General features: G+C 43.6%; 2 protein-coding genes across 3 annotated transcripts; both read left to right on the top strand.

The window, feature by feature from the left end:
- The first annotated feature begins 1,991 nt into the window (after positions 1-1,991).
- On the top strand, positions 1,992-27,762 carry LOC311312993 (adrenodoxin-like). Of its 2 annotated transcripts, none has more exons than XM_084443000.1 (4): positions 1,992-2,290; positions 5,665-5,801; positions 24,668-24,797; positions 27,410-27,762. In XM_084443000.1, the coding sequence occupies exons 1-4, from the start codon at positions 2,106-2,108 to the stop codon at positions 27,528-27,530; spliced, it is 573 nt and encodes a 190-aa protein (XP_084299126.1). In that variant the 5' UTR covers positions 1,992-2,105; the 3' UTR covers positions 27,531-27,762. The 2 variants fall into 2 exon arrangements, with proteins under 2 accessions (XP_084299126.1, XP_084299127.1); XM_084443001.1 differs by lacking the exon at positions 5,665-5,801 and adding an exon at positions 3,744-4,447.
- LOC311312992 (uncharacterized protein) lies at positions 7,676-15,509 on the top strand. The gene is made up of 9 exons (XM_084442999.1): positions 7,676-7,797; positions 7,888-8,034; positions 9,318-9,454; positions 10,072-10,208; positions 10,451-10,544; positions 10,638-10,970; positions 11,336-11,525; positions 11,640-11,767; positions 12,656-15,509. Exons 1-9 carry the CDS (start codon positions 7,716-7,718, stop codon positions 12,971-12,973), a joined length of 1,566 nt encoding a protein of 521 aa, XP_084299125.1. The 5' UTR covers positions 7,676-7,715; the 3' UTR covers positions 12,974-15,509.
- Positions 27,763-27,997: the final 235 nt, after the last annotated feature.

The following is a 27,997-nucleotide window of genomic DNA, read 5'->3' as shown; positions in this document are numbered from 1 at the left end:
CGATGTAGAGCCTCCGCTAGTTTCGCCACCGGGAGAGAGGTGCAGATAGTCAATATGGCCGTCCGACTTACCGTGTGAGGCGTGGCTCATTTGATGTAACTGGGGGAGAGCGTGCGCCCTACGAATTGTGTCTCTGCCCCCTCTCAGTAGCCTACTACGCCGGCTTGTGACTGGAACACACACAGACTTTGGATATCCAACAGTTAATTACAAAAGTCTTATGAATAGGCTACAAGATGTTGGATATTCAATATACTTTGTCTTATGTCTCCAAGAATATATTTTAGCCGAAACAGGTTTTTGAGAATGAATGAATGAACGATATCAATTAGCATATGGTCGAAAATAATGTAGCCTCGCCTAGTTTCAGTTATGTGCATTGCAGAAAATACCATACTTTAGCGCATAATGTGAGTCTATAATGTCATGTCCATATGCCTGCAGTCCTGTTCTCAGATATGACAGTTCTGCGAGATGATTTAGAATGAGACCTCTGAAACAGTAGAATAGCCTACCCGAGGCTAGTCAGGCCCACATAATGTGGGTGGTTACCGTACACCCCATTACCATAGCATTACTACAGTACAGTAGCTGGGGGCCGGACTGCTCACATTACCTCAGAAATCCTCCATGAGTGAGGATGACAGGACACCACTGAGACACATACAACAATGCCATCTAGTGGCCGTAATGTTGTTGACCGCCATGGGGGGGGGGGGGGGCATTGTTGTAGGCTACTTAGAGAGCAGAGAAACAAAGAGTAGAGAAACAAAGGAAGACAGTGTCTCCATTGTCCAGTGACATTATCATTGACTGCTCAGAAGCAACTCCTGAAAATGTATTTTAGACAGGTGGGCATGAAGGATTATGGTCTCGCTCTAATCTACTCTGGGTCTTAGATTAACTTTAGTGTTGCAACTCCCTGCTGGTCATTAGTTATGTGTACCGATCCTAAATCTAAATAGAGACAAATCCTATTATGGTGTTCACTCTGGCTGTCCAGGGTAGAGCATGGGACCATCTTATCGAAGGCTGATCAAGGCTATCGAGGCCATGCTGGTATCTACATGGCTTCATCATACAGTATCTAACTCATAAATGAGCTACTCTCAGGTTGCCTGTCTGCTGGCCTGTCCATCCCTCATATCCAGACTTTCCTGACAGCATTCATATTTGGCACTGACTCATATTTGGTCATATTTGGCACTGACAAAACACTGATCTGAGTCACCAGTCAATAGAAACAATGCTCTGAATAGAACCTGGCTCCCAGCTGCCTACTATAGAATTATTTTGCCTGCTCATCAGCTTTGCCCAAAATTAGTGCAGCTGCCCTGATACAAACACTGAACTATTACCTCGCGTCAGCCTACTTTGTAATTACTGTATTTTGCCATTGCTCAGCTTTGCCCAGCATTAGTGTGTTCTATTGTCCAGCCAGCTCCAGGACCCTAAAACGGGCCAGAAAGATTGTGGCCTGACCCACTCCCATGGCAGGAGACTGCGTACCATCAGGACTGGGTCCACAGGCCACAAAACCAGCTTCTCTCCCATGGCCATCAGACTCATTAACAAGCCTCGTGTACCCTACGAAGCCCCCCCCTCCCCCTTGCACCACTTGCACACGACCTCCGGCTGTTCTACATAGGCTACCTCAACAGCACACACATTGCACACACTGTATACATATAGCACCCAGAGTCACACTACATTGTAGTGACTACACTCTGCACACCGTACACACACTCATAACCCTCCATTTAAGACTAGGCTAGATGTTGAGGGATTAGACTGGGGCTCAGCATGGATAATGGACAAAATTGGTTTATGAATGAAATTATTGGCACACCGCCGAGTTTGGCATGACGCCAAGGTAAGGGTTGAGAGCTATAGCCTACCCTCTGCTCCGTATTGTGGATCAGCTGACCGCAAATGCTCTGTTGAGCAATTCTGAATGAGTATAGGCTATAATTCCAGTCAGTGGCCGAGCGACAGTGCAGTCATTAGGCACCAAGTAGAGGAGACAGCATCAACTATTAACTGATCTTAACTTTAAGTAACTGAATTAAGTTTACGTTTGTTTAGATTAATTCACCATTAGCGTCATGTCAGTTGTTCCAGCGACACGTAAACCTTTCACTCTCTTAAGTGGTTTCTTTCATGGTCGAATGAAACGCGCGTCTTTGAACGTCTCACCTAGGATTTCGATGAGACCTACTACATCTCCGAACTTGCAACAATCCTTTGTCGGGACCCAGGGTCTACTGAGCACCTGCGCTCAACCCCTAAGGTAGAGGTGTTTCATTTGCTTTATTGTATGATTGATAATATAGGCCTATTTACCACAATAGTGAGAGGGCATTAGTTTATTCATGAATGTAGTAACATTCTTGCTACATTGCGCACGTCATCCGTAGATAAAATTCGCGCTTTTTACTATGCAAATCAACATAGAAATGTGACAGTGTCTCAATATGTTGGGGAACAGAATAATGTGCCTTCTATACAATCTTATGACTTCATGAAAATTCTGCCTTTAGGACGCAGTGGTTAATTGTGCTTGCATCTGTAGCCTACCATTCTCATTGGGTGAGGGGGGAGGGTTAAGTTGATTGAACCCTCTCTTATCTGTTTTATTTTAAAGTTGACAAAACAGAGGAGTTCACTTCCACAGGCCTTTAGACCTATTGTAGACCAACTGTGGCGCTGGCATTGAACACAGCCTTGATTACACTCTCATTGGGAGTGGGATCTAATGAGTAGGCCTAATCACAGGTTTGAGAGGCCCATATCTGATATCTGGTGTGAGGGCAAAGGCCATATGTGCTAGGTAGCCTACATTAGACTGACTAAAGAGAGCTCTTCTGAGAAAGGATCATGAACAAACAAGGAACCTGTGGGACCTTTTTTGTAAACCTTACCGTAAGACCTCAGTCTTGCAGCTCCCTGCTCATTAGTTGTGTGTACTGAAGCGCAACATTACTTCAGGTACCAACTTTGGTATCAGGCTCAACCGTCAATATTAAATTATGACCATAGTGATTCAGAAATATCAGGGTGGAAGACTTTGGACCTGGATGGAGGCTGAGTTTATACTTTGTTCAGGGTATAAGGGTTCATTAGGTTTATGTGAGTATCTAGACTACCCTTTCCTGTGCAGCACGAGGTACAGCCATACAGCCAATTTGGAATAAGTAACTAAGAGTCTTGCATGACTGTGGTAAGAGTAGCATGTGGAGAGACTGGTATACTCACACGTGTTATTGAAAGACGCTTTATTGTTGACCATGATCCAAAAAGTTTTACCAATGGTCTTGCAGCAAAGAACTGCAGTTGCTTCTCATACACCTCTCTATTGGGGTCTTGTGTGCTTCAGTAGACCTAAGACTATCATGATTATGTGAGTTTTATCAAAACAATTAATGTACAGTCACCTGCCTGGAGTTTTCCCACATATGGACACAAGAGGGCAGCAAAACATAATTATGAACACCTCAAGTTTTCCCTTTAAGCAAAATGTTCTCCAGTTTGCCTACAAGCAGCAGAGCGGTGTGGATGAGGCAGTGCTGACTTTACTACACCACACCCACACACATCTGTAGAAGCCCAAATCACTTGTAACAATGGTCTTTGTGGACTTCTCAAGTGCATTCAACACCGTGCAACCTCACTTAACGGACATAAACTCCTTAAGATGAATGTCAACCCCCACCTCATACATCTCATCCTCTCCTTCCTCACAGACAGACATCAGATAGTGAAATTCAACGGCTACTACAGCTCCAACAGAACCTTGTCCACTGGGGCACCTCACCAGTCCTGCTCACCATGTACACAGACTACAGGAGCTCAGATCCCGAGATGCTGAACATCAAGTACTCTGATGACACAGTCATTATTGACACCACTAATACCAACAACCAATTTTGCAGGGTGGTGTGAGAACAACTACCTGGACCTGAATACCAACAAAACCAAAGAACTGCTAGTGCACTCTAGCGTGACCAGCCCGCTGCCCCGACTCTGGAGGTACAATAAATGGCCAAGACAATAGAACGCGTTGAGAAGTATAAATATCTACCATCGATCACAAGCTCACCGTTAAGATCAATGGTGAGCTGATACTCTCCAAGTGCCAACAACACCTGTTCTTCATCAGGAAGACGAGGAAGCTCCATGTCCAGACATCTGTCCTGCATGCTTTCTACAAAGCCTTTGTGGAATCCATACTGGCCTTCAATATCACGGCATGTTTTGGAGTGATGGGCGCTGTTAGCCTAAACCCCCTGAATAGGTCTGTAAAGATCAGCAGTAAGATCATCAGGCAGGAACAGAAGCCACTCAGCAGCATCCATGAGAGACGGACAGTGAAGAAGGCCTCACAAATAGCTGTAGATGCCACTCACCCCCCCCATACTTACTACAACCTCTTGCCCTCCAGACGCAGGTACTGGTCCCTGCCCCTCAGAACCAGGAAGGCCACATCTAGTTTTGTACCCACCTCCATCTGTCTATTGAACTCTAACTACCAACCCCCACCCCAACCCACAACTCCCTACTCCAGGGAAACAGACTGGCGAATACTGTATGCCTCAGCCATTACTGACCAATACTGTCACATGCATACACTTACACACACACACACAAACACACACACACACACACACCTACATACAAATACACACACACACAAACACACACAAATACACACAAACACACCCACACAAACACACACACACACACACACACATACACACAAGCACAACACACTGTATGCACTATTATTTATTTATCCTTAGCGTTATTATTTTAATCTGTAAATGTGCATGTAATGTTTATGTGTAATAGGTATTGTGTGTCTGTTCTGTGTTATGTGTTGTATCAAGTGTTATATTATGTCTTCCACTCCACAAAAGAAGTTCCTAATAGAAAATAAAGTACTTTGAATTGAATGTTGAGAAATTAACCATGTTCTATGGGCTGACTCATAACATTGAATGTAGTCTAAATGTGGATTTCATCATCCCCAGCCTGTTTCTCAATAGGGAGTGCCTTCGTCTTTGACCTGAATGCGAGAACACATGACTCAGTCCCTGAGCCCATTCTAATGTTCTTCCAGTGAGACCTGTGTTTACTCACGGGGATCACTTGACCGGTGTTGAACTTTCGTTCTGACCACCACTAAACCCCATGGCAGTGATTCAGAGAGTGGGGGTTGAGACGGAGTGAATGTTTTGTGTAGTATAGCTTCATAAACCAGAAAGCTGTAAACCTCATCTCACAGAGAAACAGGCTGCCTTGTAAAAGTCATAAATGAACTGTGTTTTGGTGTTGAGCACTGGCAACCAACCCATTACAGACCTGGATAGTAAACAAACCAGCTGTCCCTCCTCAGAAGACAATGTTGAGTCTTCGGTGAGACGTGTTGATGTTGTGGTAGCAATTAAAGAGGAGGAGTCATTGACTCACTAGTGACTGAGTCAATGAGAGTATCTGAGGTTGGGGTACTATTCGGTGAACCCACTGTAGTAGGCTATTCAAGTAGGCTATTCAAGAAAGAGCATGTCTGAGGAGAGCTTGAATGGTGTGTATGGATTACTGTGGGCATGGGAATGTGCCACACTGTGCACTGTATGTACAGTAACTCTCCTCCTCTCCTGCCAGCCTGTCTGCCAGACCAGCAGAGAAGGTGACAGTTCATTTCATCAGCCACGAGGGGAAGAGGACCTCGGCCTCAGGCTGCTCAGGAGACACGCTCCTAGATGTGGTGGTCAAGCAGAAGCTAGAATTCAGTGGCTTCGGTAAGATTGCTTTGCTCTGTTTCTGCTGGTCTCTGCTCCGCTCTGTTCTGCTGCAGTATGCTCTGCTACGCTCTGCTCTGTCTCTGCGCTGCTCTGCTCTACTTTGCTCTGCGCTGCTCTGTGGTCCTCTGCTTTTCTCTGCTCTGCAGTCCTCTGCTCTGCTCTGTGGTCCTCTTAGATGGATGAGTTTGGTGAGATCAACCAGTCTGGACGATGAGAATTCCAGCCCTTAGAATTCTAAAAGTTTAACAGGTTAAAGTCACTCCTCAGTATAAATACCGTCTACCCACCCATCAAATCGCTAACTTCTCAATGGCATAGCTGCCCCCCACCTCGCCCCACCAAGTTAGAACAATGTGTTATCAAGCTGTAAGGACACCAGCAAAACAAAATGGGTGCGTTCATAAATGCACTCTGAGAATCTACTCTTATTTCAGAGCCCTCTGGTTTCAACGTCATAGAGCGCTCAGAAATCAATTAATTTACGAACGGTCGGTTCGCTTGGACAAACCGTGTTTTCAGTCAGAGCACCCAGTGCTCCCAGAGCACAGTGCTCTGAATTTTCGAACAACCAAGAGCACTCCGGATGCGCTTCGAGTGCATTTACGAACGCACCCAATATGTCAGCAGTGTGGAGAAAAAAAAAAGTTGTATCACCTGTAAACGCAATTTTGTTCAATTTGGACTAGCACTGATAAATAACTTTTTTTTTAACGAAAGACAATAAAGACTACTACACAGTAAATTTCCCAGTGTAAAATACACAGTGTCAAAGTATATTGACTGTTTTAGAGTTATTACAACAACAGGTTTAGTAAGATGCCCCCTAGTGTTGGTGAAAATGTTCGTAGTTAAAAGATGCGGTGTAAAAGAAGTAGGCTACTCTCGAAAGCCCCACCTCCTTCTCGTTTCAGTTTGAAAGTTTCAAACCGTCCATTTCCCATTTCAAACGAGGACTGCGCGATTTTCTTCTGCTGGAGAGACTGTCGCGGTAAGTTTCTTCTAATCACCTATTAAACCAATTATTTGGCATTTCAACAGAAGCAGCATTGTTAATATAATGGAGGGGTGATTGGGTTGTATTCCGTGTAGCTAACGTCCATAGATTCCAGTGAAATAGCTAAGACTGAGATGTGTGGCTGGGGAGTTCGCTAAACTAACGTTAGCTAGCTAGCTATTATCGCGCGCAACTTTCTTCACATCGACAGATCGAGGTAAATTTCTCCTAAATCACCTAGCGTTATTAAACCAATATTGGCATTTCTACAGAAGCAGAGTTGTTAGCTCATAATGTGGAGAGGTGATTGTGCTATTCGTTAGCTACGTTAGCTAACGCCCATAGATTCCAGTGAAATAGCACTAACAGACATGGAGTTGGCTATTCTAGCTAGCTAATGTTAGCTAGTTTGACTAACGTTATCCGCGCCATTTCCTTCACGAATAATTTGGCATTTCAACAGAAGCAGCATTTTAGAATAACTTTATATTGTTGTTCACCATACAATGGTTTTGTATCTTAAAATAACGTTACGTATGTCCAAGGGCTAACGTGACTGACTGACTTGATGGCTAGCTTAAATGAGCAACATTAAACTAGCTAATTGGAGGGTGACTGTTGTATTCTTTAGCTAGCCTAACGTAGCTAACTTCATAGATTCCAGTGAAAGAGCAAAGACTCGTGGGGAGTTGTCTAAGTTATCGCGCGCCAATCAATCCTATCTGGCAACACTGAACTAGCTAGCTCGCTCCACTCCCTGCAGTCAGTCTTTATTATATTGTACTGTGAAATTACCATAGCTAAGTAAATGAGTATTGGTGAAGAAGCTAGTTGTCTCTCTTGTAATGTGTCATGATTGAAATACAAATGTAATGCTTTTTCATCCATTGTGGCCCATCTTGTATCACTACTTCCAGATGCTGATCAAGGTGAGGTTCAATGGTGAACAAAAATATGTCAAGGTCATTGACCTGACACTTGACAACCTTTTGACTGAAGGTAAGCTTTTAATTTGCGATTTAGTCTGATTACTTTTACCATTATGATTGCAAATCTAATTGTAGGTTGTTGTTTTAATGTTTGTCACAGCTTTCCAGAAATTTGGAATCCCAGTTACCAGTTTATCAGATGCAAAGCTGTATGATGGATCTGGAACTGAAGTTGATGGGGATGTGTTTGAGGAGGTGGTGAAAGAGCCAGATCTTGGTGTGTTCAAGCTCACACTGGGCAATGAAGGTATGTGCTGGTCTGATAGGGGTGAGTCTGGAGTCAGTCTTTACCTCAGTCTGGTAGGGGTTAGTCTGGAGTCAGTCTTTACCAGTCTGATAGGGGTGAGTCTGGAGTCAGTCTTTACCTCAGTCTGGTAAGGGTTAGTCTGGAGTCAGTCTTTACCAGTCTGATAGGGGTTAGTCTGGAGTCAGTCTTCATCAGTCTGGTAGGGGATAGTCTGGAGTCAGTCTTTACCAGTCTGGTAGGGGTTAGTCTGGAGTCAGTCTTTACCTCAGTCTGGTAGGGTTAGTCTGGAGTCAGTCTTTACCAGTCTGATAGGGGTTAGTCTGGAGTCAGTCTTTACCTCAGTCTGGTAGGGTTAGTCTGGAGTCAGTCTTTACCAGTCTGATAGGGGTTAGTCTGGAGTCAGTCTTTACCTCAGTCTGGTAGGGGTTAGTCTGGAGTCAGTCTTTACCAGTCTGATAGGGGTTAGTGTGGAGTCAGTCTTTACCTCAGTCTGGTAGGGGTTAGAGTCAGTCTTTACCAGTCTGATAGGGGTTAGTCTGGAGTCAGTCTTTATCAGTCTGATAGGGGTAAGTCTGGAGTCAGTCTTTACCTCAGTCTGGTAGGGGTTAGTCTGGAGTCAGTCTTTACCAGTCTGATAGGGGTTAGTCTGGAGTCAGTCTTTAGCTCAGTCTGGTAGGGGTTAGAGTCAGTCTTTACCAGTCTGATAGGGGTTAGTCTGGAGTCAGTCTTTACCTCAGTCTGGTAGGCGTTAGAGTCAGTCTTCATCAGTCTGGTAGGGGATAGTTTGGAGTCAGTCTTTACCTTCAGTCTGGTAGGGGTTAGTCTGGAGTCAGTCTTTACCACTCTGATAGGGGTTAGTCTGGAGTCAGTCTTCATCAGTCTGGTAGGGGTTAGTCTGGAGTCAGTCTTTACCAGTCTGATAGGGGTTAGTCTGGAGTCAGTCTTTACCTCAGTCTGGTAGGGGTTAGAGTCGGTCTTTATCAGTCTGATAGGGGTTAGTGTGGAGTCAGTCTTTACCTCAGTCTGATATGGGTTAGAGTCAGTGTTTATCAGTCTGATAGGGGTTAAGTCTGGAGTCAGTATTTACCTCAGTCTGAACGTCCAGGGCTATGGTGGTGCCGGTTCAGTGTAGTGTTCTATAAGTTCAAACTGCATAAATGTATGTACTGTAAAATCAGGATATAGTGGTTGGAACTATAGGGTGGGAACCATCTATGTTTTCAAGTCTTGGTCACTTGTGGCATTACGTTCAATATAACATTTGTGTGTATTGTGTATTTTAGCATCTCCCCTGATGAGTCCTTCCTCTGCCGGTTCTGAGATGAGTGCCTCAGGCCTTGAGTCAGATGATACAATCATTTTGAGCGAGGATGGAAGCCCTTCAAGAAAACGTCAAAGATCTGATGACGAAGCAAAAAATGTATGTTTGTAATTCATTCTGCAATTCATGTGCCAGCAAATGGATTTTAAAGGGTTAGTTCACTATTTTGAACATTAGACCCTATTTGCGGTTCCTCTACCATGAACCTGAAACATAGAGACCATCATTTCACTGATCGCTCCATTATTGAGCTAGCAACAGCTTTTCTGCAGGGCTACAATAGAAGTCAATGGTACCAGTAGCAGCCACTACCAAACTCAAAATTAAACTCTCGTTTTCAAAGTCACGAAACTCAGAGTGGTCACTGGTGTCTGTTGATGTCCTGACAAAAAAAAATTGCCACAAAGTATGCTTCCTATCAGGTTTTATGTATCATTTAGCATGGAACTATTTTCAGTGGAAGCATATGGCTGTACTGCGACTGAATGCTAAATGATACATAAAACCTGATAAGAAGCATACTTTTTTTGTCAGAACATCAACGGACACCAGTGACCACTCGGTGAGTTTCCTGACATGGCCGCTACTGCTACCATTGACTTCTATTGTAGCCCTGCAGAAAAGCTCTCTTTGTTTCAGGTTCATAGAGGGACCGCAAATGGGGTCTAACGTTCAAAATAGTAAACTAACCCTTCAACACTGCTGTTTTCTTACAGCTGATAGAGAGCATACTCAATAAGAAACCTGGTGGAGAGGTTGTCATCAAGGAATACTCCAAAACTAAAAGCCTCACTGACAGCACCAGACGAATGATGATCAACATTCTTGTTTCAGAGATGACAGAGACTCATGGGTAAGTTTAAAGGAAAGATTTGTAATGAAAATTGTAGAGCAGTACTTGCTCTGTTGTTTGTTAAGAATTATTTCTGTATCAGTATCTCAGTCAAATAATTGGTTAGGCTACTGCTGGCCATCCACTGCTATTGGGAGAAGATTTCTCTTGTATCAAACTCGATGGGCATGATACAGCTTCTAAAATCACTCCTGATATTTAGCTGACAGAGTAGGAATGCTGCTTGTGTATATTCATTTCAGGACAGCACCACCGCGCAGTGTGAGGGAAACGTTTGCACGAGGCATCGTCTCCTTGTTCCCATACTTGAAGGATCCCTACACCGAAAATGGATATGTAAGTATATATTACAATGGATAAAGAGCATCTGTGTTTAATTTGTCTGGTATGGTATCTGAGCAAATTAGACTTGATCTTCATCTTCTTAAGGAACATTATTTCGACCCCAAGAGTGGAGATGGATACCTCGCGAATAGAATCAAAACCATTCAGAGGAAATCGGCTTCATCTGAGAAACGACCCACTCAACTATACTCTGGAGGGCCAACTGCTGAGAGGGAGTCCAGTCAATCCACTTTGGTTACCCTGAGTGAAGACCAGTGCAGAGAGGCCATTTCTCTTATGAAGCATTCTTCTGATGAAGAAACGGTCAAACAGAAGATGAAATCGACCTTTGAGTACAGGAAGAAGATGACCCACGACCCGATTAAATGCTCCACCATCCTAACCAAATTTCCACGCTTTCTGGATGTGAAGGGCTTGGTAAGACTTTTTTAAAGAACAGTTTTAAATTGTATACATTGCGTTTAATCTCAATTCAGGTTGGCCAGTAAATGTAAACAAAAACAATACTTCCGTAATAGTAGTTGTTCGATTCATGTGTATCCTGGTGATTGGCCTCCAAAACGGTGTTTGAGAAAAAGTAAAATATTTTGTGAGAAAGAAATTGACTTGAAACTCAAAACGAATGTTTTGTTTGTTGTCTTGTCTTATTTTTATGCGGTGCAGCTGCTTCTATACGTGTAATGTGTCCATCTCTGTCCGTTCGTAGCATGGCAATACTGTTGCAGAACAGCAGAAGGCAAATAGAGCCTGTACTGCTTACTTCACCACCTGATTTTTTTCAGATTGAACAGGATTTTGTGCTGCTGTTTGGAGAGGAGACATCAGCCAAGTTTTTGGAGAGGTGGCCAACTACATTCAAGCAAAAGATCATCGTGCTAAGCAAGACCCTTGCCAGTCAGAGAGCTGAACTTCAGGAGCTGATCGAGATGGCTGAATCTACAGTTGATGAGGGAGCTGACACAAATGCTGATGGTTAGATGATAAAAAATGATCATTTATATTATTTAAAATGACTCTGAAATGTTAATGTTAATGTCACTGATGATGGGAATGAACCATTTTACTCAGGATATCTTCTTTGTTTAGGATGGGACAGTGACCTCTCCTCCATCCTTCTCCTGCTCCATTTGATTCCTCCTGCATCACAAGGCCGCAAAAGACCAGGAAAGATGTCTGCATCCCAAGCTGAGCAGCGTCTTGTACAATTCCTAAAGGTTTGTGTTGTCACTCTTGGGTCATCCACAGTTCTCCATTTTCTCAATGAGACAAAAACCAGGTCCCCAAATATCAATGGCAAATTACAGAGAAGACACCAAGTCTGAGTAGCATTTAGGCCCAAATCATTGCTCCCATCATCCAATTTGACTGCAGGTGGACGATTCCTCCTCTGTGTACCCATAGTTAAATGAATGAATTCTAATGTACACCTCTTTTGCAGTTACAAAGTTGGCTTGTATATACTGTAACACAAGTTTTACCTCAAATTGCGCAACTCCTTCTAAAATGTCATGCATTATATCAACAGAAAAATGTTCAGTAGTATTGAAATACTGCAGAGAGTTCAGTAAGCAAGCAGCCTTCACACCGTACACATGAGGTGTTGTTGGGTTTGACTGCATAGTTTGACAATGTTCTAACTTGTGATCCCACAAATGGTCTAACTTTGATCCCAATGGATTAGCTCTCTCAAAGTCATCATAAAAAAGCTGAATTTGTACTGACTTTTTCTCTTTAGAAAAGAGAGGATGTCTCTTGTCTGCAATGTCTTGAGAATTGGAACTTCAGAAAATGGATCAGTTATGACTCTTTGATCATAAGTTCCAGTTGTTTTATTTCTTCTATTGTCCAATATAACGCCAAGAACTTTCTCAACTGGTTGAACTGTTCCCCATTTTTGTCTGAAATAAGCATGTTGTTTTGATACTGAACTCAACAATGTGAGCACCTGCAGCATGCAGTTGTGCAATAGCAGACGCACACATTTCAAGTACATTCATCTTGTAAAATTCCAAAAGGTTTGTGTTGCCATTCTTATAGATAGATAGGTCGTGCTGCTGTCGTTATTATGAACTAATGATGGTCTTCATGTTTGTCATCTTCAGGCAGGAACCAGTATCCAGCAGCACCTTGATGCGATTGACCAGAGCCAACAACCATATCTTCTAGCAGTGGGGACCAGGAGGAGCATCATCCATGCGTACTTCATCATCCTGGACAAGCGAGCCTTGCCGTGCAAGTCAACGAGTGCTCTTGGTGCCTTCGATGAGCTGTTCAAGACTCACTTCGTTTTTGGTACTGCTTACAATACATCTCTGCGCAGCATGTACACCTTTATCCAGACAACTTTGTACAACATAGACATAGGGAAGGTGAAGGAAACTCCAAGGGTTGCTGAGCTTAGAGCCAAACTCCTGCACTAATGCCTTAGAGGTAAACTGCACTGATGCCTGTTATATGTTTTGTTTGCCATGCTACTCATGGAAGTACCAACTTGCTTGTGAGGCATCTCAAGTTGGTACATGGAATGTGCCCTGGTAGAACTCTTAGACTAAAATGTGGTCAAGCAGATTGTTGTCGTGTATTTGGTACCTTTTCAGGCTTTAGGAAGCACTTGAACAAGACACATGCAGAAGACTGTCCAATTTTGTTAAACGCTAACTTGGATGCTAATGCAGATAATCCAGCTATTGATAATCAGCCAAGTAATGTTGATTTGCCTTCCAATTCTAGTTGTAGCCATGTTGTAACAATATGTAACAAGAATGTACGTGAAATGTGTGCATCTGCTATTGCACAACTGCAGGCTGCAGGTGTAGGTCAAAACACTGTAAATAGTTTTGTATCTTCAATGGAAGAAGTTGTTGAAGAGATACAGGGTCAAGTTAAAGAGGCAGCTACATTATCTTCAAACGACCCAGAAACTGTAAGAAAAATCAAACAGTCTTTTCAGAATATTAAAAATCCTTTCACATCGTTGAATTCAGTATCAAAACGAAGTGCTTATTTTAGACAAAAATGGGGAACAGTTCAACCAGTTGAGAAAGTTCTTGGCGTTAGATTTGACAATAGAAGAAATAAAACAACTGGAACTTATGATCAAAGAGTCATAACTGATAAATTTACTTACGTTCCAATTCTCGAGACATTGCAGTCAATTTTGAAGAACCCAAACACAAGTGGCATGTTTCACTCAGAGCACGATTCTAAAGATGGAGTTTACTATGATTTGGAAGATGGACTATATATGAAGAGACATCCTCTCTTTTCTAAAGAGAAAAAGTCAGTACAAATTCAGCTTTTTTACGATGACTTTGAGATAGCTAATCCATTGGGATCAAAGAAGGGTATTCACAAGTTGGGGGGTATATATTTTACTTTGAGAAATTTCCCCCCAAAGTTTAATTCAATGTTGGTAAATATACACTTATGTGCACTCTTTTATACCCAGGACCTTAAAACTTATGGATTTGATTCCATTCTTGAGCCAATAGTAAGCGATTTGAAAGTGCTTGAGACAGGGTATTGAAGTTCCGTTCTTCAGTGGTCATATACATGGCAGTATTGTCCAAGTAACTGGAGATAATCTCGGTATACATTGCCTGTTTGGTTTTGTGGAATCATTTAGTGCTTGTTATTGTTGCCGTTTTTGTCTCACTGAGAAAGGGGATTTTCAAACTGTGTTCTCTGAGGATGACCCAAGAGTGACTTTACGGACCAAACACATGCACTCAGACCATTGTCAAACTATGCAGTCAAACCCAACAACACCTCATGTGTACGGTGTGAAGGCTGCTTGCTTACTGAACTCTCTGCAGTATTTCAATACTACTGAAAATTTTTCGGTTGATATAATGCATGACATTTTAGAAGGAGTTGCGCAATTTGAGATAAAACTTGTGTTACAGTATATACAAGCCAACTTTGTAACTGCAAAAGAGGTGTACATTAGAATTCATTCATTTAACTATGGGTACACAGAGAGGAGGAATCGTCCACCTGCAGTCAAATTGGATGATGGGAGCAATGATTTGGGCCTAAATGCTACTCAGACTTGGTGTCTTCTCCGTAATTTGCCATTGATATTTGGGGATCTGGTACAGGAAGGTGATAAATATTGGCAGCTGCTTCTCTTACTACTACAGATAGTAAATATTGTGTTTTCTCCTGTTCTAACAGAGGGTATGACTATATATCTTAAACACTTAATAGCTGAACATCATAGGCTTTTCAAGTATTTGTTTCCTGATAGAAATCTCTTACCGAAACACCACTTCATGATACATTATCCTCGTTGTATAAGGAATATTGGGCCCATTCTTCACTCATGGTGTATGCGCTATGAGGCTAAACACTATTTCTTTAAAAAGCAACTGAAGAGTTTTAAGAATGTCACTATGACCTTAGCCAACAAACACCAAAATTACATGGCATATAATTGGGAAACATTCAGCCAGGATAGATTAACTATAGGTCCAGGAAAGATGTCAAGGGTCAATGACCCGATTGCTGTCAAGTTGAATGTCTCAGTGCACACACATGTTTTGTCAGTTAAATGGGTGAAGTACCATGGTACAGAATATCGTCTTGATTTGGTCATATGTGGTGAATTTGTCAGTGAAATGCCAGTATTTTACAAAATTAAGGATATTGTTGTGAAAGAGGAGACTGTTTTTTTGGTTGGGTCAGCTCTTGAAACCATATGTTTTGATGATCATATGCATGCATTTAAAGTTGTTTTGAAGCAAAGTCCACCATGCAAGGTATTTCATGTGAGTGACATCATGTACCACAAACCTTTTGATCTGCTCATGTCATATGGAGCAAGGGATTCTTTTGACTACATTGTCCCCTACTGTCAGTTGATAACAGTTTAAGTAAAAGGTGGACATCCTGAGTTTCAGCCCTGGCTAAAAGCTGTAGGTCTACTATGGACAAATTCTTTCTTTTTCTTTTTTTTTTGTCTGTCCATAAAAAACAAAAATATCATTTTATTTCCTTTTAAATTGGTCGGTGCGATTTGTATAGGCCTATAGGTCAAATGTTATGTTTGAATTGTTTGTTCTTAAATAAACATATTTTAAGAACATACTTTAATGTTTTAAACATTTTTCTTGAATGTATTGTGAATTCCAAGTGCTTTGATTTCCATTTACAAGGGAGATAGTAATTACATTGTAATTTACAACACTGGACAGAGTTAAAACACATGTTTACACTAATAAGAGTCACCCCAGATCAACACTAGTGAGTAATTACATTAACACTGGACAGAGTTAAAAAACCATTTTTACACTAATAAGAGTCGCCCCAGATTAACACTAGTGAGTAATTACATTAACACTGGACAGAGTTAAAAACCCATTTTTACACTAATAAGAGTCGCCCCAGATCAGCACTAGTGAGTAGTTACATTAACACTGGACAGAGTTAAAACCCATTTTTACACTAGTAAGAGTGACCTCAGATCAGCACTAGTGAGTGTCAATATAACACTCTAAAGGGTTGATTACCCCTTAGTGTTAAATGTGATCAACACTGGCCAGTGTAGTGCAGTGTTAATTTATAGCACTATTTGGTGTTAAATCAACACTAGAAATTTAACACTTTGATCAGTGTACTTTTTACACTGTGTAGGGTGGGACCATATGTACTCGCTGTCAGTGTTAAATTTAACACTTAAAGTGTTGATTTAACACTTTCAAATTTACTGTGTAGACACTGTAGACATAATATAATGCGATGACATGACATGAAGGAATTAATTTGTCTTCCCTTGGCATAGCCTACAGGATAAAAAGGCCACTGATGGTCAGTCAGTTTGGCAGCATACAGTATATTGCCTAGATACAACAAGAACAAGGTACTATTCTGATGAGTGAGAGAGAGTGACAAGAGAGAGAGAGAGAGAGAGAGGGAGAAGGGGGGGGGGGGGGGGGGGGGGGGGTTGGCAGTGAAATGTGCACCATAGTGTTTTATTGTCTGTACACATGGGACAGGATCATTATGCTGTATGCGGGGCCCTAAAGAGTCAATGCCGCTAGGCTGCAGTCTAGGTTAGCCTGCACATTACAGTAATCTGCACATGCTTGACACTTGGCAATTGCTGGTGTTTAACCTACTGTACAAAGTTAACGAGTAGAGACTAAAGACTTATTTCTCCCAAAGAAGAAAGGGATACAATACAATCCACAACAATACGTGGTTGGTTGATGGATGAAGACAGCAGAGGATGTTGTGTCCATATTAGGTCCTGTGGATGAGGTTCAGCCTACTGCCCTTCACATGTGGCACCTGTGGCTGTTTCTATGGCTTTATAAGGAGGAGACACTGCTTCTCCAGCCTATCCATGGATAGAGAGGGAGAGAGAGATTGAGATATGGAGAGTTTTGGGGAAAGTAGACAAAAAAACAGAGTAAGGGAGGGAAGAGAAAATGTGTCAAGCTGCTGTCTCTCTTTTTTGATCGATCCCTCCCTCTCCCCCTCTCTCCTCCTCACATCTGTCCTATTTTGGTATTGGGATGATACCATCTGGAGCCCTGGGAGTCTTCAGAGGGAGAGTGAGAGAGAGAGAGAGAGAGAGAGAGAGAGCATGCGGGAGAGAACAGCAGAGAGGGAGAGAGTAGCAGAGAGAAAGAGAGAAGAAGAGAGAGAGAGAACAGCAGAGAGAGAGAGGGAGAGTAGCAGAGAGAGAAAGAGAGAGAGAGAACAGCAGAGAGAGTCTGCTGTTCTGTCCTTCTCTTTCTCCCTCTCTCTCTCTCTGCTATTCTCTCCCTCTCTTGTACCCTGTTTGTTATTCTCTCATGTACAGGTATCAACACTAACTGTACCTCTTCTGTGTGTGTGTGTGTGTGTGTGTGTGTGTGTGTGTGTGTGTGTGTGTGGGCACGCGCACACACACATGCATGCTTGCTTGTGAGTTGAGAAAGTGAGACATAGAGACAGAGAGATAGAGAGAGAGAGAGAGAGAGAGAGAGAGAGAATGCATCTAAAAAGCTCTGACAATACAAATATACAAATGTGTAATGCCAATAAAGCAAATTGAATTGAATAGAAAGAGCTAGAGAGCGAGAGAGATAGAGAAAGAAAGAGACACACACACCATGCTGTACTTGATTTGTGTCTTGGTTGTGTATGTGAATATTAGAGTTATTAGAGAAATGTGGCATTCTAAAGCTTTCTTGGAATTGATGGAGGAAACCAGCTTTTGTGCTGGAATAAGGCACAGGCTAAGAAAATACGATATCTGGAAAGGCTCATAGCGCCAGCACAATGTTGTAGGACCAGTAACGAAGCAGAGAACAAACGTGGCAGGTTGAGGGATTCGAACCCCGGTCTCTAGGGGAATGTACAGGTGTTAGAGAGCTTCACACACCTCAGCAACAGTTTCACTCAGAATACCCTCTCTTCTTGTGCTGCCTGCTGAGTCATACTATACAGTAAACAGACGATACAAGAGTCAAAAAGAATGTCTTTGCTGATTGTCACGTGTGCACAACTGCACGTGTACACACAAACACACTTCAGAAAATTACTTCTTTGCCCTACAGCCTTATGTGACAGTATCTACACGTGCTAACTTGTAATAAACAATGTGTTCCTAAGCTCCTGAATTAGCACCACAGCAGTCATCATAGAGGTGAGGTTCACATTGCTAGAGGGGTAGACTGCAGACTGACTCCCCCTGCTCCTAGTTGTGAATGAGAATTAACTGTCAATTTACCTGTTTACCTTTGGTAAACGTTCAGATAGGAGTTGTCGTGAATGATAACTAGAAAAAATGTATAGCAATAGCATGCCATAGCAAGTAATTACTGTAATATGGACCTGACACAGAATTTGTTTTTTTTTCTCAGTCAAATCATCTTTAGATACAGTATCAACTTACGGTAGATATCAACTTTATTTGCTGTTTAAGCAACCAATACAACATATCATATCTGATTCATGAGAAGCAAATCAGATAAACACAGTATTAGGAAAAGTTTCATTTTTTCAGTCTGGATCCTATGGTATTACATACTGTATAAATCATATGATACCTGTTTTTTTTCTCATCATTACATTGTCAGCTTTAGATAGATAGTTATCAACTTTATGATAAACAAAATACTATCTGATTATCATTCATTATTGGGAAAAATTACATTTTCTGAGCCTGGATCCTGTGGTAGGTAGGCTATTACATATAAACGGAGGTGTGATTTTAACCATTTCATACCAACAAAATGCATTAATGCGTGGAGGCATGTGCGCTCTGAACAACCTTTCTAGTATTGTTTTTCTTTTCATTGACCCAGCTGTCGATATAAGCATTTGTTTTGCCTCTTTTGAAATAGTGCACGTATGTCAAGGTGGCCTTGGTTACCTAGGCTACTTGCCATAGGGCTTGTTCTCATGTGTGTGTGTGTGTGTCTGCGTGTGTGTGCTGTTTACTGTGTGTGTGTGTGTGTGTGTGTGTGTGTGTGTGTGCGTGCTTCTTTACTTTATGGATGTGTGTGTTTTTTGGGAGGGGGGGTTGCTGTGAGGAGTTTGTTTATTGCCTCAATACTTGTCCAAAACTCTCCAAGCCAATACTTATCCCCATAACATCAACAGGCTAGACCATTCCATTCTTACTACTGGTTTCTGTGCATAAGGACTCTTTCCAGCCAAGAGCAACACAACTGTAGCTCCTCCGTCATGATCTGCTGCTGGCTATCCAAACTTGTCATCCAGTTTGTTTTTGCCAGTTTTGTAACACAGTATTGTTGCTCTCAATGGTGAGAGCCTTTAGACATGAAACAGAATAACCTGGTAGAGTAGCTGTATGATGGATTCTACACACAGTTCTGCTGAGGTCCTGCAGGGGTCAGCCTCTCTCTCTCTCTCTCTCTCTCTCTCTCTCTCTCTCTGTCTACATCCTGCAGTATTAGAGTTGAATTCTGATTTGAGCTGGATCCTGTGGTCTCAGCCAGCTGCAGCAGCTCATCTGGAGAAGAAGAGCAAATGGAGCAGAAAACAACGCGTTCACTTTATAGAAACAGGAAACTACGCTTTCACTTTATAGAAACAGGAAACTACGCTTTCACTTTATAGAAACAGAAAACTACGCTTTCACCTTTATAGAAACAGGAAACTAGGCTTTCACCTTTATAGAAACAGGAAACTACGCTTTCACCTTTATAGAAACAGGAAACTACGCTTTCACCTTCATAGAAAAAGAAAAGTACGCTTTCACCTTTAAAGAAACAGGAAACTACGCTTTCACCTATATAGAAACAGGAAATTTCGCTTTCACCTTCATATAAACAGGAAACTACGCTTTCACCTTTATAGAAACAGAAAACTATGCTTTCACCTTTATAGAAACAGGAAACTATGATTTCACCTTTATAGAAACAGGAAACTACACTTTCACCTTTATTGAAACCGTGCATTTAAACCCTACTGTCATATGTCACTCTATAAACATTTCTCTGTCTTTGTCTCTCACTGTCTCTTTCTATCTCTGTCTCTCTTTCTTTCTCTCAATTCAATTTCAATTCAATTCAATTGGCATGAATGGCAGGTAAACGATTTTGCCAATGGGTCAAGGATAATTCAATAATGACTTGAGAAAACAAAGTAAATATACAATGAATTCATTAAACTAACAGATTAATATATACAGTGCATCCGGAAAGTATTCTATATATTGACCCCTTCACTTTTTCCACATTTTGTTTTGTTACTGCCTTATTTAAAAATTGATTAAATTCATTTTTCCTCATCAATCTACACACAATACCCCATAATGACAAAGTGAAAAAACTTTTTCAAATTTTTTTCCAAAAGAAATTCACATGTACATAAGTATTCAATCCCAATGCTACAGTATGACACCCAAAATTGAGCTCAGGTGCATCCTGTTTCCACTGATCATCCATGTTTCTACAACTTGATTGGAGTCCAGCTGTGGTAAATTCAATTGATTGGACATTATTTTGAAATGCACACACCTGTCTATATAAGGTCCCACAGTTGACAGTGCATATAAGAGCAGAAACCAAGCCATGAAGTCAAAGAAATTGTCTGTAGACCTCAGAGACAGGATTGTATCAAGGCGCCGATCTGGGGAAGGGTACAAAAAATGTCTGCAGCATTTAAGGTCCTGAAGAGCACAGTGGTCTCCATCATTCGTAAATGGAAGAAGTTTGGAACCATCAGGACTCTTCCTAGATCTGGCCACCTGGCCAAACTGAGCAATTGGGGGAGAAGGGCCTTGGTCAGGGATGTGACCACGAACCCGATGGTCACTCTGACAGCTCCACTCTCCCATCTCCAGCGTTCCTCTGTGGAGATAGGAGAACCTTCCAGAAGAACAAACATCTCTGCCGCACTCCACCAATCAGGCCTTTATGGTAGAGTGGCCAGACAGAAGCCACTTCTCAGTAAAAGGCACATGACAGCCCGCTTGGAGTTTGCCAAAAGGCACCAAAAGGACTCTCAGACCATGAGAAACAAAAGATGAAACCAAGATTGAACTCTTTGGCCTGAATGCCAAGTGTCACATCTTGGAGGAAACCAGGCACCACTCATCACCTGGCCAATACCATCCCTAAGGTGAAGCATGGTGGTGGCAGCATCATGCTGTGGGGATGTTTTTCAGCAGCAGGAACTGGGCGACTAGTCCAGATGAAAGGAAAGATGAATGCAGCAATGTACATAGAGATTATTGATGAAAACCTGCTCTGGAACTCAGACTAGGGTGAAGGTTCACCTTCCAACAGGACAACGACCCAAAGCACACAGCCAAAATAACAAAGGAGTGGTTTTGGGACAAGTCTTTGAATGGTCTTGAGTGGGCCAGCCAGAGCCCAGACGTGAACCCGATTGAACATCTCTGGAAAGACCTGAAAATAGCTGTGAAGCGACACTCCCCATCTAACCTGACAGAGCTTGAGAGGTTCTGCAAAGAAGAATAGGAGAAATACCCCAAATACAGGTGTGCCAAGCTTGCAGCATCATACCCAAAGGTGCCTCAACAAAGTATTGAATAAAGGGTGTGAATACATATGTATGTGTGATATTTCAGTCTTTTCTTATTATTATTTCTTATTATTTTTAATACATTTGCAAAAATTCTTTAAAAAGTTTTGTTCACTTTGTCATCATGGGGTATTGTGTGTAGATTGATGAGGGGAAAAAAATATTTTTGGGAATAAGGCTGTAACATTTGTAACAAAATGTGGAACAAGTGAAGGGGTGTGAATACTTTCCGGATGCCTTGTAGGTCATACAATAAGTAAATAGAGACAATTAACAAAAATATATTAATACAAAATGTATCAAATGTCATGTAAAATAAATACATACACGAACAAACTAAAAAGATCCACTTGAAGTAGAGGAGTAAATGAAAAGGCAGAATGTGAGCTGCCTTAGAGAGATTAACTACAGCTGATATGTGTTGTTGTGCTGGTTTTCTCTTAGGCTGTGACATGCACTCAAATCTCTCTCTCAGTTCAATTAAATTTGCTTTATTGGCATGACACATTTGTACGTCTGTGTTGCCAGAGCTTTTGAGATACAGTACGTGGCAATCTCTCTCTCGTGTGTGTGTGTGTGAGAGAGAGAGAGAGAGAGAAAGAGAGAGGTGCATGTGCATCCCTGTTTTTGTCTTATTGTATGTGCTGTACAGTTTGTATGTACTCTGTGTTCTCTTACGTTAGTGAGGCTGAACACGCCTGGAGGCTTGAGGCTCATGTCTAAGTATCTAGTTTTATTTAGTTGGGGGAAACGCTGGATATGTTATGAACAGCATGAGATGACAGCATCTGATGATGATGGAGGATCCCACCTGGCGACAGTTGCACCTCTCCCTTGCACGTGAGACAGAGGAAACGTGTGTGTGTGAGAGAGAGAGAGAGTAAGAGAAGGAGAGAGGGAGGGGCGGTGGATAGAGAGAGAACTACATTCCAGACATGGGCTATCGACCTGCCATTATTCCATCGCATGCAAGCGCTCCTTCATCTCCATGAATTCCTGACCCGAGCTGCCAGGGTTAGGGTCAGTCCATCCCAGAGTTCCCTCCACATTTACATTCTTCTCTGATTCACTCCTCTGATTAAGATGTTTACCTCCACCTGTTTGCCGTGGGGCCAAGCTACTGTTGCGGCGTCGAAACGTGACAAGCTGCATGGGCCGCACATCTGAACGTCAACATTGAGCAACAGGTTGAGGGAAGTGAGTGGTATAGTAAGACGATAGAAGACAGGCCCCTGGCTTCCCCTCGATCGCCAACACACACCGTCTGTGGGCTGTGATGTTTTATGTTGCATATAGTAGCTGCCCGGGCTTTTGTTATAACATTCTCCACATTCAGGATGAAAGAATTCTGGGAGAAGGAAGTCTTGGCTGGAATGTGGGTTTGTTAGGCTGGAGTGATCTATACAGGCTGTTTCTGAACAGGTCCAGCACCTTATCCCTCACTCTCCACACAGACATGTTGAAGGCGGACCGGACTGGTCGTGTCTGTCCAGCTTTCTTCTGCGTCACTCTGACTGGCCTCACGCCCTCTGAGACGACACTGCTGGATCCTCTAGAGCTACGTTTAGAGAGAGAGAGAGAGAGGGATGGCAGTTGCATTAAGTCAATGGAGAAGTTGTGCTACGGCCTAAGATTCCTTTTTCCTATTAACATGTTAAAAGAATCTGGCCAGACCTGTTTAAATGTGATGAGTAGTACCTACGGTGCAGGCAGGCTGCCAGGCAGTCTGGCTGACCCCAGCACCTGGGGAAACACTGTTCCCTCTCTAACTTCATTATTTACCCTCCAACTGTGCCCTGGCTTGGAAGAACAGAATGCTCTAGTCCACACATTCATTAAGAGATCTGTAAAGGGATGTACTCTAACATTCTGCATCCCTCAACACACAGGGTTGTCTCCATCCCAAACTTGACAGTTCAGCTACAGTATTTGTAACTGACATCCAGAAGTTGTTCTGTTGGTCACCCTCTTCCTCTGTCTGTCTGTCTGTCTGTCTGTCTGTCTGTCTGTCTGTCTGTCTGTCTGTCTGTCTGTCTGTCTGTCTGTCTGTCTGTCTTGAGTGTCTGTATCCAACAATAAGTTACACTTTTGCATAGGGGCTGGAAGGGTTTTTTGATGGAATTGAGGGTGAGGGGTAGCGACTTTACCACTATTTGTATGTGCAAAAATTCAATAAAAAGAAATTAAAAACAGGTTATACCTAGAGGAACAGAAATCCGATCTCATGGCAAGTACGACATAGTCAGTCTGGTATCCTTAGTGAGTGTCCTATCCTTTTAGTCTATCCTTCTGCCTGTAGGACAACAGCTCATGGCCGTCATTGTAAATCAGAATGTGTAAGTAGATGTGTGTAATTCACCTGCCTGGGTTAATAATGGTTAGACAAACCTCGTCGCTCTGTAGGAGCCTTGTAACCACCAACAAAGAACTGGACTAACCCTATAAATCCTTAGCAATACCTTCAGATGAGCCAACCATGATCAGAGCTGGACTAGGATTGTTTTACGACTAGGGAGCTCCAGCCCACTTTATCTTCCCTTTTAATCTGCTAAACTCGTCAGTTTGAAATATGTGTTTCGGCGGATGACATACTTACTGTAGACATTAAGCAGTGTTCAGACTGCAGTGGGTGTGGAGCAGAGGGGTGTGCCAGAAGTCTCTCCCCTGGATACTAACACCGAGCAGACTGGGGTTTTCCCTTAAATCAGACATTAATCCAATTATCACACAACAGATGTACAATAATAGAGTCTACCAATCTGGTTTTGCCATACATGTCCCTTACTGCTTGTTAAATTAATAGGTCAAGCGTTCCCTCATTTATTGATGATAACAATTAGGTTTGCTTGAATTGTGATTTGTAGCTGGACAGGGGGAAAAAACACATAGTGACTGTGTGTGTGTGTGTGTGTGCGTGCATACTGTACATGTCTGTGTGTGTGCGTGTGCATGTGTGTGTGTGTGTGTGTGTATGTGTGTGTGTGCGCGTGCGTGCGTACATGTGTGTGTGCGTGCGTGTGCATGTGTGTGTGCGTGCATGTGCATGTGTGTGTGTGTGTGTGTGTGTGTGTGTGTGTGTGCATGCGTCTGCATGTGTGTGTGTCCAGGTGCTTGTGAGGGGACGCTGGCCTGCACCACCTGCCACTTGATCCTGGAGCAGGAGGTGTTCGACCAGCTGGGAGACGTGGCGGAGGAGGAGCTGGATGTGCTGGACCTGGCCTATGGGCTCACAGACACGTGAGTGACAGCTGGCTAGCCCCGCCTCCCCCCACTGACAGGTCACCTGACCTCTGGAAGGTTCCAGGCTGATAGAGTCTAAGAGATGCAGGAATCAGTTCTTCTTTCATGTTGAGCTTTAGGTATTGATATTGGGTGCTTGGCGGACATCCTGGAGTGGATGGCGACACATCACCTCAAGCTCAACCTGGACAAGACTGAGCTGCTGTTCCTCCCGGGGGAAGGGCTGCCCGCACCGGGACCTAGCCATCACCGTTGAAGACACAGTGGTGACGCCGACTCTGACTGCGAGGAATCTGGGTGTGACCCTGGACGAACAACTGTCGTTCTCCGCACATATCACTTCCGTCACACACTCTTGCCGATTCCTGCTCTACAACATCCGGGGGATTCGCCCTTTCCTCATTGATGAAACGGCGCAGGTGCTCATCCAGGCCCTTGTCATCTCCTGCCTGGACTACTGCAACTCCCTTCTTGCGTCAGCCATTAAACCTCTGGAACTTGTCCAGAAAACCACCCCAAGTTCTCCCACACAACTTCCCCTCTCTGTTCCCTACATTGGCTCCCTGTAGCGGCTTGCATCCAGTTTAAAACTCTGGCATTAGCCTACAGGGCAATGAAAAGAACATCTCCCTCCTACCTCCAGGCCATGGTCAAACCCTACACCCCCTCCTGACCACTACACTCTGCTACCTCGGGGCGACTGGTTGCCCCGTCACTCCGAGGCCACTGTGGTCGATCGACATGGTCACGGCTCTTCTCTGTGCTGGCCCCTGCAGTGGTGGAACGAACTGTCCACTGACTTGAGTCGCTGCCCATCTTTCACTGCACGCTCAAAACTAATCTCTTCAAGAAGTACTACCACGATCCTCCCTCTTAAGCATCTCTTCTATTTTTAGATTGCTATTCTTGCACTTTGCCTTCAGCACTAGATTATGCTCTTAGTCACTTGTTTTAGAAAGGAGATGCACTGTTGTGAGTTCTGGCAAGTAGTAGTACATTGGCTTTTCCTACATTAAATGCAATCTTTGTAAGTCGCTTTGGATAAACGCGTTAACTAAATGACTGTAATGTAATGTTACTGTATGTAATGTAATTTAGGGTCTTATTAATAATCGTTTTATACAGTAGCCTGATCTGCCTGTGTGTGTGTGTGTGTGCGCGTGTGTGTTCCACATAACACCACTCCCTCCCCACCCCAGTAGGCGCTCAGTCTCAGTCCTGCTGAGGGCTGCCTATACATTTGTATTGTGAGACCTTGTCAAGGCCGTACCTTTCCTACGCTCCACACACACATTTCCCACATCGCGTTCTAGAACAGTCTATTACCCCTTAGTTATGACACTGTCTGCTCCTCCAGCCAGGAGGTTTTCCATGGTCAGAACCACATGTACCTCTCTCCCAGCCCTCAGGGTTACACATGGGTTACAAGGGACACTTTTTATTTCATGGGACGTCATATTCTGTTGTTCATTCCAATGTTCTCTCCGCTGTGTTAGGGTTTGAGGCTGGTGGAGGTAGGACCCAGAATGCAGATGGCAGGCAGCGTAGGTTCAAAAGGGTGATTTAATGACCAAAATCCAAAAAGGGAACATAGGGAGCCACACACTAACATTAGACAATGAACCGACAGAGAACAACGGAAACAGGAGGGCATATACTCTGGGAGAACAATCAAGGAACAACATACAGGTGTGCAACAAGACATAACGAGACACAGGTGCAGACAATCACCCAGACAAGGACATGGAGGGATTCCAACAAGACACCAACACAAGGACAGAGGAACAAGGACACAAGGGAACAGGGAACGAGGCTGGGACAGGGAATGGGACTGGGCAGAAAACTAGAGGGGGGAACTAGAGGACCAGGAGAGGAGGGACTGGAGTGACGTGAGACAAGTGAGGGGACAGGTGTCAAGAGCAGGGGCTGGAAGGACACAAACCAACATAGAAGACAAGACAATGAACAAGACAACGAACACAAGACCAAACACACAAGGAGGCCGAACAAATCCAAGTGACAATGTGACAAACGTGTACAACAGTCTCAGGGGGTAGTTCAGGGGCAGTCACTGGGAGGGGAGGTGCACAGGGTCCAGGGGGCACAGGAGCTCAGGGTCAGGAATCCAGGCCGGGAACAGGGTGAAAGGGCGAACCAGGGGTCCGGGGCAGGGGCGAGGGTCTGGACCGGGAGCAGAGGGTGAGGAGGGTGGACAAGGGGTCCGAGGCAGGGGCGAGGGTCTTGACCGGGAGCAGGGGGCGAGCAGAACGAACCAGGGGTCCGGGGCAGGGGCGAGGGTCTGGACCGGGAGCGAGCAGAGTGGACCAGGGGTCCGGGGCAAACCAGGGGTCCGGGGCAGGGACGCGGGTCCAGACTGGGAGCAGGGGGTGAGCCGGGGCGGACCCGGCCCAAACCATAACATGTTGTCCTGTAACAGTGACTGAAAATGTCTGACTCCAGATGATAACTGACCCTGCCTCTCTCTCTCTCTCTCTCTCTCCCTCTCTCCATCTCTTTCTCTCCCACTCCCTCTCCCCCTCTCCATCTCTCCCCACTCCCTCTCCCTCTCTCCATCTCTCTCTCTCTCTCTCTCTCTCCCCTCACCCCAGGTCTCGTCTGGGTTGCCAGATCTGCTTGACCAAGGATCTGGAGGGCATCACTCTGCATGTTCCAGCAGCGGTCAACAACATGAGGAGGATTGACGATGCAGACTCCATTAAATCTCCCTAAATGCGCACATGCGCGCACACACACACACACACACACACACACACACACACACACACACACACACACACACACACACACACTATATGGTCATGTAATATATTTTAGTTGCCATGATTGTAATTGTACAAAGCACTGCTGTATAGTTGGAACACTGTAGTAAAGTTGTTTTCTCAGTCGTATTCAGATCTTGGAATGCATCTTTGTCTAATGGTCAATGCTATTACTGATTCTCTTCTATACATTGCTGAAAATAAATATTTGACCTACTGTGGGCAGAACAAAATAAAGTAGATGCAGTAGTTCCTTGTTCCTCCATGCATATGTTCATATCTCCAACATGTGAGCTTGTCTGTCAGCTCGCTTCATCTCGTCTTAAACGTTCTGCACAGCCTTGTAGTTCCACACGGTCTCACTCCATCATCTGATGAACCTGTCCACCTCCTGAGACGTCTGTCATGTTGCCTCCT

Source organism: Borostomias antarcticus (assembly GCF_949987555.1).
Source record: "Borostomias antarcticus genome assembly, chromosome: 9".
Classification (NCBI taxonomy): Eukaryota; Metazoa; Chordata; class Actinopteri; order Stomiiformes; family Stomiidae; genus Borostomias; species Borostomias antarcticus.
The sequence above is the reverse complement of the archived record's forward strand: the minus strand, read 5'-3'. Positions and strand labels throughout refer to the sequence as shown.

Coding starts and splice junctions, on each gene's coding strand:
- LOC311312993 (XM_084443000.1), top strand. CDS start 2,106: ATGTCAGTTGTTCCAGCGACACGTAAACCTTTCACTCTCTTAAGTGGT. Junction 2,291..5,664: donor ACCTGCGCTCAACCCCTAAG/GTAGAGGTGTTT, acceptor CTCTCCTGCCAG/CCTGTCTGCCAGACCAGCAG. Junction 24,798..27,409: donor GCCTATGGGCTCACAGACAC/GTGAGTGACAGC, acceptor CCCTCACCCCAG/GTCTCGTCTGGGTTGCCAGA.
- LOC311312992 (XM_084442999.1), top strand. CDS start 7,716: ATGCTGATCAAGGTGAGGTTCAATGGTGAACAAAAATATGTCAAGGTC. Junction 10,209..10,450: donor GAGATGACAGAGACTCATGG/GTAAGTTTAAAG, acceptor TATTCATTTCAG/GACAGCACCACCGCGCAGTG. Junction 10,545..10,637: donor CCTACACCGAAAATGGATAT/GTAAGTATATAT, acceptor CATCTTCTTAAG/GAACATTATTTCGACCCCAA.